The 17,048-nt window shown below is 43.0% G+C and overlaps 2 protein-coding genes across 5 annotated transcripts in view; both read left to right on the top strand.

The window, feature by feature from the left end:
• The first annotated feature begins 5,723 nt into the window (after positions 1-5,723).
• Positions 5,724-9,767, top strand: LOC309515906 (guanine nucleotide-binding protein G(I)/G(S)/G(O) subunit gamma-11). 4 transcript variants are annotated; one of them, XM_082194225.1, is made up of 3 exons: positions 5,724-6,227; positions 6,511-6,608; positions 9,530-9,767. In XM_082194225.1, the coding sequence occupies exons 2-3, from the start codon at positions 6,513-6,515 to the stop codon at positions 9,653-9,655; spliced, it is 222 nt and encodes a 73-aa protein (XP_082050351.1). In that variant the 5' UTR covers positions 5,724-6,227; positions 6,511-6,512; the 3' UTR covers positions 9,656-9,767. The 4 variants fall into 4 exon arrangements, with proteins under 4 accessions (XP_082050351.1, XP_082050350.1, XP_082050349.1 ...); XM_082194224.1 differs by having other exon boundaries at positions 5,727-6,227; positions 6,507-6,608; XM_082194223.1 differs by lacking the exon at positions 5,724-6,227 and adding an exon at positions 6,230-6,364 and having other exon boundaries at positions 6,507-6,608.
• Positions 9,768-13,183: 3,416 nt separating this feature from the next.
• Positions 13,184-17,048, top strand: part of LOC309515898 (putative acyl-CoA dehydrogenase 6) — a 47,940-nt gene continuing 44,075 nt past the window's right edge. The window contains exon 1 of the mRNA XM_082194206.1: positions 13,184-13,470. Within this exon, the coding sequence (XP_082050332.1) occupies positions 13,282-13,470 (189 nt within the window). The 5' untranslated portion in view covers positions 13,184-13,281. The remainder of the gene's footprint in view (positions 13,471-17,048) is intronic.

Raw genomic sequence — 17,048 nt, 5'->3', positions numbered from 1 at the left:
CACATTCTCTGTCCCGGAAGTATGTTCCTTCTTATGCTCTTTTACTTACTACTCATCAGCATGTAGCAGAACACCCTGAGAGATGCAGCTGTGTTTTCAGAGGTGCTTAATCCTCTGAGTGCAAGAAAAGCGGAAAGTGAGCAACGTGGGGGAGATTAATCAACATCTTTTTATGGCGCATTTCCTGTACAATATCCAATTCTGGCCAATTTCTTAAGATAGGCAATGGAAGCTAGATGGAGCATTCAGGTGGCCCAAATGATAGTGCCTTCCGCTCTTCCAGAAAAACTGGAATTGGTTATTGTTAGCTTTCCAAGAAGAATTTAAAACGGGCACTGCTGTATTCTATGAAAGGAAACAACTACTATTCCCCACCCACTGCTCTTCAACTTCAACTGAATTAATATGCCAGGCATCGATAATAATAGCATGGAGGGAGGTATATGGACAAAAATGGAATGAGCCACCGACAAGCCTTAATTATAAATTGTTTAATAGCCCCAAGGGCCTAATTTCAGCATGGGGGGGCAGGTGGCAGGATGCAGTAAAGGGCGATAAAGTACGTCTGAGTTGCTGACATTAATTTCCCCAAGATCTGGTGGTGGTCCAAGTTAGAATCAGGGAGCAGGAGATTATCTCATCTTCCAAGCTAGTGAGGGCAGATCTTTTATAGGAGGAATCTCTGGCCCATTCTATCTATCCTTTTCACCAAGACCTTTATTTTAGTCCTTCCTTCCTTGCATCTTGGTTATGTTGTTGTTGTTTGGTCGTTTAGTCGTGTCCGACTCTTCGTGACCGCATGGACCAGAGAACGCCAGGCACTCCTGTCTTCCACTGCCTCCCGCAGTTTGGTCAGACTCATGTTTGTAGCTTCGAGAACACTGTCCAACCATCTCGTCCTCTGCCGTCCCCTTCTCCTTGTGCCCTCCATCTTTCCCAACACCAGGGTCTTTTCCAGGGAGTCTTCTCTTCTCATGAGGTGGCCAAAGTATTGGAACCTCAGCTTCAGGATCTGTCTTGGTTATGCTGACAATCAAATGCCTTCAAGATCTTATTTTCATCTTACCTTAAGATCACCTCTTCTTTCTCTTCATTGTCGTACAACAGCTTTGCATGACCTGGTGCCTTCCACATGTTTTGGACTACAACTCCCATCAGCCCTCGCCAGCTTGGCCAACAATCAGGGAAGGTGGGAGTCACAGTCCCTCAACATCTGGAGGGTACCAGGTTAGGAAAGGTTCTCCGCTCTGTATTTTTATAAACAGAGTCTTCAAGCTTCTCATTACTTTGCTTCTCATTCCCCCCATTACATCCCAATTTTGCCCTCTATGTTTTGTGGCTTTGATCCAGAATCCATTTGATCCATTACTGCTTGTTTCACTTCCCTGCTTTGTTGGTTAGTTTTAGATTGTGGCTCTACAGGCGAAGACTGATGTTTTAAAAAACTGTTGCCAAGAACCTGTGCCTAGTAATGCTAGGAAACTTATTATAATACAAGCAAGAAAGTATTTCTCTTTGTCCCCATTGCAGAGGAAGGTCTTGCTAGGGGGTGAAGAAATCTAGGACGTGTGTGGAAAACCCAAATCTCCTTAGCAAATCATTTTAGATTGAGTTAACTTAGCTGGAATTTATTAATAATGGTTACTGTGGATAATAATAATAATAATAATAATAATAATAATAATAATTTATACCCCGCCCTCCCCAGGCAGAGCTGGGCTCAGGGTGGCTAACACCAGTAAAATTACAATTAAAAAAATTAATTAAGAAATAAACCAATTTAAAATACAGGTTAAAATATAATTTAAAATGCAGCCTCATTTTAATAGTAGCCCATATGGGAAGGATATTCCTTCATATTCTGCTTGTGGGCTTTTTGGAGTTTCTACTTGGACATTTTGGGAAACAGGACATGCTGGAACTTTGTTCATATCCAGCATGGTTCCTACGTTTGTCTTTATGTATGTACAAATGGGACTGTAACAATGTGTTGCAGTATGCTCCTTCTTAGGGTGCCAGCCAGCCAGCCATGCTGTTAAGGGGCTCAAGCAGGAATCTCTCATCTCCTCCCACATAATACTTCAAAATCTGTAGCTGCTAAGTATGGTCAGTGCTCATTGGGCTGGTTTTTTGTGGGGAGAGGAAGGGGGATCTCCATGGTTTAACTCACCCCATAATTCTACCCAGTGCTTTTTTTCTGGGGGGACGCAGGGGTACGCATACCCCTAAACATTCTGTGAATCTTTGTACTTTTGTCCATTTACTGTATTTATTTCCCCTGATCTGAACTATAAAATGGTGATTTTCTTGAGTCAAAATGAGAGTACCCCTAAACATTTTTTTAGGGGAAAAAGCACTCATTCTACCAATGTGGATGTTTCTCCAAGCATGATACCACCCTCTTTTTTAATATATATGTTTGTTTTTGAGAATAAAGGTGTAAAAAGATGTACAATCAAAAGAAAATAAAAAAACTGTAACTGTGACAAAAGTTGTTTACGTCATCCTCACCTTCAATATTAAGAAATAAATATGGAGTGTTGAGTCTAACCACTCTTAAGGTGCTTCCAGATGACCTGTTTATGGAGTATTAATCCTGATTTGTTTACAGGGAGATATCGTGTCAAAGTAACTGTTCTCCCACACTTTCCGGTATGTTTTCCCATTTGCTTTCCTTATCAGTAAAAGCCCAATCTTTTCAGAGAGAGGCAGGTTTGTTGTGCAAGAGCTCCCAATCAACTATAATGGTGCAACCTGAATTTGCTGCTATGTGATGGAATCGCACCCGAAAATAGTGACAGTCCAAAGCACACTTCTCATTGGTCCTATTTTGGTTCAGTTTCTATCAGCATTTGCCACCTGAGTTTGCTGCTCAAAGGAGTGGTACATACGTACATTTCACTGTCCCTTTGAAAGCTTATTACAGGCATAGGCAAACTCAGCCCTCCAGATGTTTTGGGACTATAACTCCCATCATTCCTGACCACTGGTCCTGTTAACTAGGAATGACGGGAGTTGTAGTCCCAAAACATCTGGAGGGCCGAGTTTGCCTATGCCTGGGCTTAGCAGAACTTATGGAGCTCCCATTATTCTTCCAAGTTCAAATCCCCTTCGGCAGTTATGGTATACAATTTAGAACTGCACCATTTAATAGATTAGAAGGCACTGTGGCTGCCTAGAATATTTTCTTATCATTTGTTGTATACTATTACAGGGGTATTCAAAAGACACCCAATCAGGACAAAAGCTCTTAAGGATCCATAGATATACGCTGAAAAAAGATTATATTCCAGACATTACAATTTATTGTAAAACAATGAATAAAAATGGATAAGCAAATAAAGATTGAAGATTCCATATTTAACAACAACATTCCACTGCTCTCTTATAGCATTTTCTTTTTCAGATATTTACTGAAGATCAGTACTATTTTGAGGCATTTGTAAAATTTACAAACTAGAGTACAAATGTATGTGCTTTACCACTCAAAATGCAAAAATAGAAGGGGGGAACCCCTTAGTTTAATCCACCCCATAATTCTGCAAATGTTGATGTATCCCCAAGCATGTGATACCACCCTCTTTTTAATATGTGTGTATGTGTGTTTCCATTTTTAATATAAATTTTATTAGAGTTTATAGAGAAAAATACAAAACATAATATCAATATCTTTTTTATCCAACATTAGTCTAAGTAAGAGAAAAACAGCAAAAAAGAAACAAAAGATAAGTAGATAAGTAGATAGGTAAAGGTAAAGGAACCGCTGACCATTAGGTCCAGTCGTGGCCGACTCTGGGGTTGCGGCGCTCATCTCGCTTTATTGGCCGAGGGAGCCGGCGCACAGCTTCCAGGTCATGTGGCCAGCATGACTAAGCCGCTTCTGGCGAACCAGAGCAGCGCACGGAAACGCCGTTTACCTTCCCGCTGGAGCGGTACCTATTTATCTACTTGCACTTCGTGCTTTCAAACTGCTAGGTTGGCAGGAGCAGGGATCGAGCAACGGGAGCTCAGCTCACCCTGTCACGGGGATTCGAACCGCAGACCTTCTGATCAGCAAGTTCTAGGCTCTGTGGTTTAACCACAGCGCCACCTACATCCCAGATAAGTAGATAAATAGATACAAAAAAGCTTAAAATAGAAAATAGAAAAAATAAAGTTCAAAAACTAAAAAACTTCCAATTCTTCATCTGTCTGCTATATATAAACAACATTCACCTCATCCACTCCAATATAACACCCAACCAAACCACTTTCTATAAACAAACTTCAATCTTCAATCCCCAAATCCAAGTGCCATTATTTCAACTTCTTTCTCACACAAAATGTCTATGAGAGGTTTTCAATCTTTGGTAAATGTTAACAACTTAAACCTGTGCATTTTGCAATCTCAGCTAAGTCCATTAATTTTAACAACCATTCTTCCAGTGCTGGTAATGATGAATCTTTCCATCTTTGCGTATGTAATAGTCTCGTCACTGTAATCATATACTGAAACAAAGTTCCATCGAACTTTTCTAATTGTATATCCATAAGTCCAAGCAGGAAAAGTTCTGGTTTCAGTTGAAAGTTAATCTTCAAAATTCTCCATATCAGTGCATGTATTCTTATCCTCTTTTGGGGGGACTTATTTACATGTCCACCATGCATGATAAAATATCCCTTGATGAGCCAGTAGTCCAACTTCACAGGTTCATATAAAACGGGCACTATGAGTGAATAGCACTTACTGTGCTGTCTTCTCTTTGGTGATCACTCATAGTTGAGTAAGATTGTCTTCCATGAACACAGTTTTAACAGTGAGTCCGTAAGTGACTGTGGAGGCCAATTCTGGATCTACAGGTCCTTCCACAGTGGGAACATGTTTCTGGGTGGGAGTTGATCACGGTGAGGGTTTGCCAAGCGTGCCTTCCTCTTAACACATTACTCCCCTTCGTCCTGAGTTCGAGCATCTTCAAAGTCCACGACACCTTTGGTTAAAGGCTGTTCTCCAACTGGAGCGTTTGTAGGCCAGTGTTGCCCAGTTGTCAGTGTTTGCACCACTTTTCTTTTTAGATTTGCCTTGAGTGAGTCTTTTAACCTCTTTTGTTGACCACCAGCATCACAGCAATATCAAAATCAATATCAATACTGTGCTTCAAAAGAAGTTTGTGAGCTTTTGAAACAGATTAATATGCAATGCTGGTGATCACCATAATATATATGAACAGCAGAAAATAAGTCATTAAAAAAAAAGAGAGACTTTAGGCCCGGGGACAGGAGCTTGTGGCGCTCCAAAGGTTAATGGACTCCAGCTCCCATCAAATCCAGCTTGTTGATGTTCTTATAGTCAATTGCTTCAAGATGCCTCACAAGAAGGGAATGAAATAAAGAATACCCAGAAGTACATTACACCCCACTGCATATAGGCATGCACAGCCAAAATAGGTTTGCAGCCTAATATATGTAAATAAACAAGCTGTTGCTAGGGTGTTCCCCTGCTTCCCTTGGGGTGGGGAGAAGGACAACTCTAATAGTGTTTCCCCCCTCTATAGGTTTGCCTTTTCTATTTTCCCATGCTGCTTTCCAAGCCACCCTATTGTTTCGGGCAGGCAGAAAGGGCCAGACATTTCCTTAGCAAACCTGTTTCCTCTGGAGCACTGAGCATGGCTGGTGTTTTCCATTGTAGAGAAAACTGAAGCACACATCCTGTCTCTCAGAGTTTCCCTCCTCCCATCCTCCTCTCCGCCCCCCCCCCAGCTCCGCAGTCTCTCTTCATGCACACTTGAGAGCTTACAGCCTCCAGGTGTGTTAATAATCCCATATAAAAAAATTATCCAAGGGGATTTCTCTGTGAAATTCCCTGACCTCCATTCTTCCCCTCTCCTGGGACCCGAGAGTCTTTCTAGGTAGCGAGAGAGCTGGGGTTTTCCCCCTTCTCTGCCTTGTATGATGTTAGGGAAATGTTAGGGAAATTTGGGGATGGCCTGGAGACAGAGGACCGAAGGATGGTTTTCCATGTATGTGTAATGCTTCTTTTTGGTTTGAAGCAGTGAAAACTAGAGAGAGAGAGAGAGCGCTACAGAGAGAGGTCAAACTGTGCAGTTTAATCAGATTAGGACGGATTCTGCTGATGAATTAAAATCCTGAAAGTAGTTACTAGGAGCTCAAAGAGCCTGGCAAGAAAGTTGGCTGAACAGGAAGTTGCCGCCGCTGCTACAGAGAAACCGGGACAAACTCACAAAGAGGAGGTAAGGATTTTCTGGGGAGAAAAGGAGAGGGCAGTGACATAATTAGGTAACTTTAGACGCCGGACTTAATGATCTTGTGCCCCTGCTTTTTAGTTCACTCATTCCTGCTGTGTTTCGGGCCCCTCCTGCTCCTTTTGGTGAGTGGGGCCATGGACCTCTGCCCTAAAGTCCAACCCCCCCATGGCACCACCGGGGTGGGGAGGGCGTCTTATGCACTCAGCTGTACCTCTCAACCTCATTTAACTCTCCTTCTCCCTCTGCCTCTCTCCCTGCTTTAAGCCAGCGATGCCAGCAATCAATATAGAGGATCTGAGCGAGAAGGATAAACTGAAAATGCAAGTGGAACAGCTCCGGAAAGAAGTCAAGCTGGAACGGCAGCCGGTGAGTGCTGCGTGGTTTCTTTTTTTATTATATCTGGGGAGCCTGGCTGTTGGTTGGAGCAGCTCCTGTTTTCAGTGGCAGGCGGATCAAAGCCTGTTTGTTTGGAAGAGGCCTTCTGTGCATGTCTGCAGCTCGCTGGTTACAAAGCAGTTTGGCAATTTGACTGCCTAGGATCATTAAAGGGGCCTCGAAAGGAGGCCCAAATTGAAGGGAGGGGTGTGTGAAAGGGAGGAAGGGATGACTGATTTTTCTAGACTCGGGTGAAATCAAAACCAAACAAAACACAACCATCTCTCCCCGATACATAAGGGATACAGGTAGGGATAAATGATCTGGATTGTATTCCGTTGTGGGGAAAGATTACTCTGGCCAGATTGTGCTCAAAGGGTACACATGTGAAATCCATATGGGCATGGGAAGCTGCCTTATACAGTCAGACCAATGGATTATTTAGATCTGATATTTCTGCATTGCAGGGGTTTGGATTAGATGAGCCTTCCAGCTCTATAATTCCATGATTTTATATGAATGGCAGAAGCTACCCGGGATTTCAGACTAGTTGGCCCTACCAGAGATCCCCAGCAATTATTGCCAGGCAAGGGCGTGTGATCGAACCAAGTGATTAACAATGTGACTGACTAACAGCAGGTCTTGGGGGGGGGGGAGAAATTCAATACAGTTCACATGTGCAGGTGACCCCTACCTAATCCACACTTCACAAAACAGTAAGAGAACTGGAACAAACCATCCCTCAAAAGGTGCAGTTTGCTGAATTTTGCAATGCATCTCTCGCCTGAGGTAGCTTCCTCATTTTGCCTAATGAGAGGGCCGTCTCTCCAGACTACACACAGGGGACTAGCATGTGAGGTAGAAAGCTAGTCTAGAACCTGTCCTATCAGTTTTACAAATTATATGAATTATAAGATTTCGCACGACTGGGAAAAAACAGCTCCAGCAATGAGAGTGAAGGACAATGAAAATAAATAATGAATTAATGAAAGGAATAAATGTTTAAAGGGTGGAAAGATAAGTATATTGGCTGATTAAAGTAATATGACAATAAGTAATTTAAACCAAAAAGTAAGCTTTAAGGTAAAAGAAAGAAACGTATGAAACAAGGATATAATTTGTTGAAATTTTATTTGTTAAGAATGCAATGCAGGGGAGACGTGGGGAAGTTCGATAATGGACTGGAACAAGCTTGGAAATAACCAATTTCTTTTCTTTTTTTTTCTTTTTTCTTTTTCTTTCTGTAAATGCATAAGTTTTCTGTATAACTTGTTGAATAATCTCTATCTGGAAAAAAACAATAAAAAATTATTAAAAAAAAATAGAACCTATCCTATCGTGCATTGCATGGGGTTAGGCTAGATGACTGTTGGGGCCCCTTTCAACTCGACAATTCTAATTATTCAGCCAAGTAACGTATACAAAAATGCATGCATTGAGGTAAAGTGTGCATATAAATGCACATACTGTACGAGTGAAAATAACGCACAAAAATCCACTATACTAAGGAACAGCACTGTAAAAACGTGCAAATTGCCTACAAACATGTGTACATTAGAAGCTGACACTAAAATGCTCATGAAGTTTCATGAGCACTTTTCTTAAGTCTAGATCAGAATTTCTTAGTACGGTACTTCTGCCTTTATTTCTGTTCTACACCATTCCTGATTTAATCTATCATATGTACAACTGTGAAAGGAGTATAGGACTATCTGGATTTTCTGTCTCTTGGGTACAAAATGTCTTTGGCTGATTCTGCCTGGCCCAGCCCCCTCTTCCCAAAAACAACCACAATTTGGGAATCACTGACACACGAGGGAATGCCTATTGACATCAGCTGCAGAACTGATGACACAGCCTGAATTAGAGTGGAAGCTGCAATTACAAGGAAAGGGGAGAAGCGTGAAGAGGCTAATTATGGGGTAGGCAAGCAGAGGGCTAAATTTGGGGCTTTTTTTACTGCTTTAGTAAAAGACTTCAGGGAGCTGAGGTATGCAATATAGTAAGGAAGAAATGGCCAGATGACTAGGGAGGGGGGGAAACAAATTGGGCATGAAGTGATTCCATGATTATTTCCAGAAATCTGGACAGATTTGCCTCTCCTGGCAAATCTTGTAGAGAAGTGGAGATACTCAAGAGAATTGCAAGAAACTACATTTTCATAAAGTTCATCCAGTGGCAGGGTAGGAGGTACTGTTATTTTTCACTAATATCTAGCCATAGCCCAGTGGATGAGGAATGGGAAACCTGTGCCCTCCCAGAGGATATTATTTTCTTATTTTTATTTATAATATACTGAATTCATATCTTGCCCTTCCTCTCCAGGCGGGTGTGAGGCTGTTGTTGTTTTTAACATAGCAAATATAAAACAAATTGATGGTACAGAATACAGGCAATCCTCATTTTGTGTGGGGGGGTCCATCCTAGACCCCACATGCGTTGTCAGAGTTCGCATACGTCTGCTCCTCCCCTTTTTGTGGCATTTTGGAGCTACTTCTGGGTTTGGCACCATGCATATGTTATTTGGACACACCTAAACCAGGAGTTGCCTGTATTCCTACTACTCAACACGTTTTCACATGCAATGTATATTTTCATATGCAATATCATAATGTACACTTTAAACTGCTGTTATATTCATTTTGTTTCTTTATACACTTGCTTTTTAAAAAATCAGATTTAATGCATATGTCATGTTCTTAATAAACTGCCTAGAGGTTTCACTTACAGTTATACAAATTTTGTTAAATAACACAAGTTGCAGGAAAAAATATTTATACATAGCAACTTGCAAATTTTGTTTCTGGTGTTTATCATTAATTAATATGTGTTTGTGTATCACTGTGAAACTGTTTTCTTGCCTTCCAAAACGACCCCTGTATTTAGATTTCTTTCGCTCTCTCTTTTTGAAGGTTTCCAAATGTTCTGAAGAAATTAAAAATTACATTGAAGAAAGATCTGGAGAAGACCCTCTGGTTAAAGGCATTCCTGAAGACAGGAACCCTTTCAAAGAAAAAGGAGGATGTGTTATTGCTTAGAAGATGGTTAAGCAATATTGAAAGTGGAATAAAAAGCATTCTAGCGTAACTAGCCAGATTTAAGTTCCAGGAGTCCTTACTGAACAAATAGACAGTGAAAATCTTTTTTTTATTTTTAAAGAAAACAGAAAATGCCTGCTTATAATTTTATTCCATGAAGCAGATTCTTGCTTACTGTATCCCTAAATAAGTTTCTAGAGGCTGCTTCCTGTTCTTTTAATTTCCTGCACATGCTGATTTGAGTAATAAAAGAAATCTATTTGAACAATCAACTACAGTGTTATTTTGGTAAAGAGAATGCTAAGATGCATGGTGAAAGGCTTCTTTTTTTCTTTGCAGAAAATAGAACTGTAACCGTGAGAAAACCATGATAGCACTGTTCTAATAAAAATAGGAGTTCATTTACATCTGGTGAAGTACAATGATTATGTGAGGGTTTTAGTTTTTTGGTCAGATGCAGTAGTGTGGTGGCAAATTCAGAAGTGCAGGGGCTTCTCGTGGAAGTCACAGCCATACCCCACCTCGCTCCCACCCTTCTAAGATTATACAACCTTTTAATGTTTTTATATTGTAAACTGCCCTGTGAACTTCACATGAAGGGCAGTATAGAAATTTAATAAACAGTAATAATAAAACAAGAACATTCTAAGATTATATTTACCCAATAATAATAATAATAATTAGGGATGCATTGCTATAATTAGTGCAGATCTCCACATGTTGCTTTCAACTAGATCCTATTTTCTATGCACATACATGGGCAAATGATTCGGATTGCTCCAATATCTTCTTTCAGAGTGACTTAAGTTGCATTTCCCTTGAAGTTCCATTGTATATAACAGAACCTGCACACTATTGCCTTAAAACTGAGGCACCTGGTTTCAGTGTTCCTAAACGCTTAAGCTTTGGAGCTACAGAACAGCAACTCCTTAAAGTTCTTCCCATGCGCTTTCTCCAAAGTGACCCTAGAAGCCAGTCCTCAATGGCTGACTGACCACCTTTCACTCCGATTGGCTCCAATCAGCACAAAGGGTGAGAAGGCCTTTTCTCAGTGGCTAAAAAGCTTGCCTTCTATACTAACAGAGTAGCTCTAGGACACAGGAGTCAGGGCCCCTGCTGTAGAAACTGTCGCAGGTCTTCAAGCCTCCACGACCCTGGACTGCTGCAAACAATGTACTTCAGATTAAATCGGCTTTATTCGTTTATTAAAAAACCCTTATCTACTGCTTTTTGTTTAGAAAAAAATATATTAAAGCAGTTCACAACAGGCGATCCAAAATCTGATTAAAAAAACCAAACCAACAAAAAGCAATTGAAATCTGGTAAACAAACTATACAATAGCACAGCTGCAATAAGCACAGTAATCAAACCAGCAAAAGCTGTTCTGAAGAGTTAGGAAATGCCAGGGTAGGAAATATCACACCATTACTGACTGCCTGATCTCTACTAGGAGTTCATTCTACATAGTGCAGGGCTGGGGAGCCTTTGGCCCTCTCTGTGTTGTTGGAACAGAGGAAGCTGCCTCATATGAAAACAGACCACTGGTCCATCTAACTCAGTATTGTATACATTGACTGGCAAAAACTCTCCAGGATTTCAAGCAGGAGTCTCTTCCAATCCTACCTGGGAGATGCCAGGGATTGAACCTGGGAGCTTCTGCTTCTGCTGCTCTACCACTGAACCATGGCCCTGCCCTACAACTATCAGCCTCGGCAATTGGCCATGCTGGCTGCAGTTGATGAGAGATGAAGTTCCACAGCACCTGGAGGACCAAAACTCTCCCACCCCTGACACAGTAGGTGCCACAGTGGAGAAGGCTCTTCCCAGGACCCCGAACACTCAAACCTCAGCTCAGGGCAGCATTCTTCTACCTTGGGAACCCAAATCTTTTTGAACCACAACTTCCATGATCTCCAGTCACCTCGCTCCCTGCACCTTGTGCCTCTCCCTTTCAGAAGCCAGCCGTGATGCTGTGTTGGGAAGGCAGGTCAGCAACCCTGTCCTGCCTATGCCACCCCACCAACTGCTACTGGAGCCATTTAAGGCAGTGGGGCTTTTTATTGAACTTGAGTAGGCTTTACTTCTGAGTAAAACAGAAGGCTTGCACTGTTAATAGGTTCAATGAGGTATGTGGAAGTTTTTTCTACCCGGAAGGCTGCATTTTCCTTGGTTATGCACTGCCTAACCACATGCAGACTCAATTCTCCCCAGACCACGATTGAAAATTTAGTTAATTTTAAAATTAACCAGAAATTAAACGGATTAACGGCAAAGTCCTACAGGATCATAGGAAACTGTTATATTGAACCAGATTACCAGTGCATCTAGCTCAGTGTTGTCTACACAGACAGGCAGCGGCTCTAGGTCAAGCGTCAGCAAACTTACCGTGCCTCGGGCTGGTGTCTCCAGGGCTGATTGTGCAGCGGGCTGGAGGGCGCGTGCCCATACACGAGTGCACACGCTATTTCCGGTGCACTTCCAGGTTGGAGGAGCATTGGAAATAGCTTGTGCATATGTGCACGGGCCTCCTCCGACCCAGATGTGCACTGGAAATAATGCTTGCGCATGCACAAATAACGCTTGCGCATGCGCACAAGCTATTTTTGGTGCTCCTCCGACCCGACCCGGTAAGAGCGGGCAGCAGCAGCGGGTGGTGGGGCTTACCACAGGCCGGATAAACGAGTCTCTCGGGCCTTATCTGGCCCGTGGACCTTAGTTTGGGGACCCCTGCTCCAGGATTTCAGACAGGGAGGTTTTCCTGGCCAGTAGGGACTGAATGTGGGACCTTCCACTTGCAAAGTAGGTTCTCTGCCACTGAGCCACCATACTTCCCAATAAGCCCCATTGAATTCAATGGAGCAACCTCCCAGGTAAGTAAGGAATTGCAGCCGAAAGATGTAAAAGTTTGGAATTGGAGATTTCTAAAGAAAATATGTACTTTTAATAGACTTATACAAACTTGATATACTTACTGACAATCTTAATGTACGTGCTTATAAAAAACGGCAGCTAGCAAGCACAACATAGGGATTCTCTCCCTGTTCCCTTTCTTACACAGGAGGGACTACCTCTTCCAAGATGACTCCAGGTCACATAAGAAGCTGCTGAGACACACCACTGGTAGTTCATGTTGGCGTTATTATTATTATTAATTGAATTTATATACCGCCCAATACGTGGAGGTCCCAGGGCGGTTCACAAAACAAAATCAAAATATAAAACCACAAAATCTATAATCAAAATAAAACAACAACCCAATATCACTCCCCCCACCCCCAATGCCTGCATTACCAGACAAGGAAAATGGGCTTTTCTGCTTCAGAGATCCTGCTTGAGTCTGCTAAGCGACTCAAGAGCTTGTGAATAAGTAAACTATACTGTTTGCAGCTTTCGCTGCTGTTGTTTATTTGCAGGGACCTGCAAAGGGAAGGCTCCACCTTAAGGTCAATGGGGCTGACGCGGCTCCTGCTCCGGGACCGCCCGCGAAGCCTTTTCCCAAGCGACGCGGAGCGCGCTCGCGGCAGCGGAGGCGAAGGTCGGAGGGGCGTTTCGAGAGGCGGCCCAGCTTCGCCCCGTCCTTCTCCGCCGCAGGGCCCGCGCAGGCTCTTTAGCTGCCCTGCCGAACATGGCTTTGCGCTGGGCTTTTGCGCTAAGGCGCAAAGAGGGAGCCAAGTCGCTGCTCCTTTGGCGCGGGGCGCAAGGAAGCTCTCCTCGCAGCCGGAGCAGCAGCGCTGCCGCCGTGGCCGGGTCCCCCTCCGGAGACCACCTAATATACACGCAGGAGCATTTCGCCTTGAGGGAGTCTCTGAGAAAGGTATTGCGGGCCGGGCCGCCTCGGCCTCACCGCCCACCTCGCCTCTGGTTGTTGTTTCTTGTGTGCAGTGAATTGGGCGCTGGAATCCGCAGCCGCGGTGCATCCAGACCACGCACTGAAAACAATACGGTACCGCTTTAAACCAGTCCCGGCTTCCCCACCCACCCAAAGAATTCTGGGAGATGTAGTTTGTGAAGGGTCCCGAGAGTTTTTAGGCGACCCCCTGTTCTCAGAGAGCTACAATTCCCAGAGTGGTTTAACATTCTCTCTTACTGGGGAACCCTGGGTGTTGTAGTTCTGGGATAGGATCAGGGGACTCCTAGCCACGCTCCATTAACAGACTACATTTCCCAGGATTCCTTGGGGGCAGCTACATGACTGTTTGAAGTGGGATCATGGTGCTTTCAGTGTATGGTGCGGATGTGGTTTTACTGTCACCGGCTGCAGACTCGCATTTGGTGCCATGAAGGCAATGGGGCTTTCCCCCTGTCCTGGCAGCCTCCACTCTTAGCTTTCATCAGGCCCAGCCAGCGTGGTCAAGAACCAGGGATGATGGGAATTGTAGTCCAGCAACTTCTGGAAGTCCCCACACTAGCTAGAACAATCTCCATAGCGCAGGATAGTAGCATAACAGGCTATCAACACCTAGGGAAATTGCACTGGTGTTTGGTTGAGTTTTTAAGTTGGGCTTTGAGTTCTGAAAAAGAAAGTCCTGAAGCTGAACAGGGATAACATGAGGTAGTGATGCTTTGTTCACAGTGCCACGCAGACACCCTTTGAAAAGCAAGCAAACTGTGGACTTAGGCATGGAAGCAGTCGGGCTCTGGTGTAGGTTCCAGAACTATGAGACAAAGGGTCAATAGCTGAGGTAACTGAAAATGCAATGCTGGAGAAATAGGTTCCTACTGCCAGCATTCTGAGTAGCTGCTCCAGTACTGGCATAATTTGTAGATGGGATTAGAAACAATTAGGATAATAGTTGTGGCTCAAAGGAGAAACTGCACCACCCTGATTACTGAGCCCAGGGCGTGCTTTGGGAGTTGGCTTCATTAAAATCTACAAGAACATTACATTATTTCATCAAATAGTATTAACTAATATGTCAAGCATTTGCAGTTATTAATTTTTTTGTTTCCTAATACTTTCAAAAGGTTGGGGAATAGTATTTTAACTCAGTAATGTGTTCCTGTGTGACTGGATGTACACTGCAGTATTTTTAGCATTGTAAGGCTGCAATCCTATACTAACTTTGGGAGGAAGTTCCCTTGAAGTCATTGGGACTTAACGTCTGAGTTGACATGTATAGGATTGGTTTGTAAGGGGGCAGCCACAAGTCTACTATCTTTCTGCCTAAGCACTAGTGTTGCTTGTTTTAAAATAAAAGGTGAGGGAGGTAAGACTTATGGACTGAGGATCTTTGCTTATTATTAAACATTCTGGTGCTCTAGTTATTCTGAGTAGGAACTGTAGGTATCCTGCCTGGGAACACTGGATTATACCAACACATGCATTACTGCTGCCTGGAAACTTGCAAATATTGCTGATGCTTATCTGGGTATGATGGAATCTTGGTCTCCTTCACCAAGTGGAAAAACTAGATTTACAGGACCTGTTTCATGTTGTCTTTCCTCTGGTATACTGTACTTTTGACCAGTGCACGAGCCAGGGTAATCATTTAGCTTCCTTCACTTCTTGCGAGCCTTTCAACAAGCATGCATGACTAGAGATTTCTCAGGCTATCTAGGGCAGCAGATCTCAGACTCTGCAGCTATTGAGGTGCAAGAGGGAGGTGTTGCCATGCTCCAGAAACCTTGGCTATGGCTTGTGGTTAGGGAGCTTAAGCACAAGCCCAGGCTTGGACAGCATACTGAGCCAAACCTGGGCTTAGCTCAGGGCAATGCAGAAGTTAAAAAAGAAGAAGAAAACAAACAGACCAGGTAGGAGCAGAGCAGCTTTGAACTTCTCTTTGGGAACCTGCGTAGTCCCAGTGAGCCATGGTTTGGCTTATCATGATATGTGAAACAGGCCACTGTACCATTTTCTGACTAAACCACAATACTTCAGACTCTCTATGGAGGGAAAGAAACTCTTAATTGTGCCAGAGGCAGGTCACAGAACACATGTCTGAACTCTGAATAAACCTTTCTGCTTCAATAATACTTCGGCCACAATAAATACTTTTTTTGGCTTGCCTCTTAGAACCTTCCTGTGGACATTAGTGAAACACAAGGGATGTTTATTACTACTATTGGCCGAAACCATTGTCCTCTTGTCTTATCTTCCCTGCCCTTGCAAACTGAGAGAGAAGGTGCTCTGCAATCTTGTTTTGATTGTGCTTCTCTGCTAAATGAAATAATCAAAAAGTATTTTAGATTCCAAAAGAAGAAGAAAGGGGAGATGATACGCTAGCATAATTATCTTTGAGAAGCCACAGTCAACAATATTAATCTTTGAGAAGGTCAGTGATGTTTAAAACACTGGTGTGTCCAATTAGAACATGTATTCTGGTTAAGCGACGGAATCCAGTATTTGAGCTTCCCCTAGAAAGAGATAAAGCAAGACTGGACATGGTAGGAGTTGCTTTAGTTCACTTTGTTTCTGGTGATTCCATAAATGTGTGACATGATTCACATAGATGGGATTGAGCTAAAAATGGCTGGGGAAGGAATGATGTTGCCGCGTTTCCCCCCTTCCTGTCACCTCAATCTGTCAGCACAACAAAGGCACAATACATGCAAGTACATTTTACGTCCTTCTTAGACCCAATCACACTGTGGTATTTGAAGGAATTGCTGTGACATGTTTGACGATAGCAGGCTCATAAGCCTGTGAAGAATTGACTGTGGCATGAGAAAGGGCCTTTTTGATGGGTGGTGGGACTGAGGGGATGGAACCCTCTGGCCTGGGAGGCTTAAAAAGACACCACATTTATACCCTGCCTTTCCTTGTAAGAGCAGCTCAAAGTGGCATACAAACTTCTCCCTCTCTTCACTTTATCGACTTTATCCTTGCAACAACCTTGTGAGGTAGGTTTGGCAAAGAGACAGTGATTTGGCCCAAGGTCACCTAGTGGGCTTCATGGCTGAGTGGGGATTTGAACCCTGTTCTCCCAGGTGCTAGTCCAGCACTCTAACCACTACTCCACACTGGCTTTTTTTACGTGCCCACATTATAGATGTACTGTCTTGCAATCAAGACTGTACTATCTTCTATTCCCGGCTTGCTGTAGTACTTCAACAGATTATTCAGCTGCATCATGATGATTATCTGATTGTGTTTCATTATATATTGTTTTTACATTTTGCTAGCTCTTTCAAAGGATCATACAAATGGAAAGCAGCATATAACTTTTAATATAAATAAATAGTTTTATGGGGTAAGGCCCAAGGAACCTGTCCTGGAGAGTAAAAGTTATGAGAGAAAACCTAAGACCTCAGAGCAATTCCCAAAAAGTGGAGAGGTTTTATGGCAGGTGAAATCTGCAGACATTTGTGGTTATCCAAGGCACTCTCTGGGTCAGATTTACAACAGAGTACTCATTGTCTGTATAGTATGGAAATGCTGTGTTTTTGAAGGGA

The sequence above is a fragment of the Podarcis vaucheri genome (assembly GCF_965113315.1).
Source record: "Podarcis vaucheri genome assembly, chromosome: 12".
Lineage (NCBI taxonomy): Eukaryota > Metazoa > Chordata > Lepidosauria > Squamata > Lacertidae > Podarcis > Podarcis vaucheri.
This window is presented reverse-complemented; position numbering and strand designations above follow the sequence as displayed.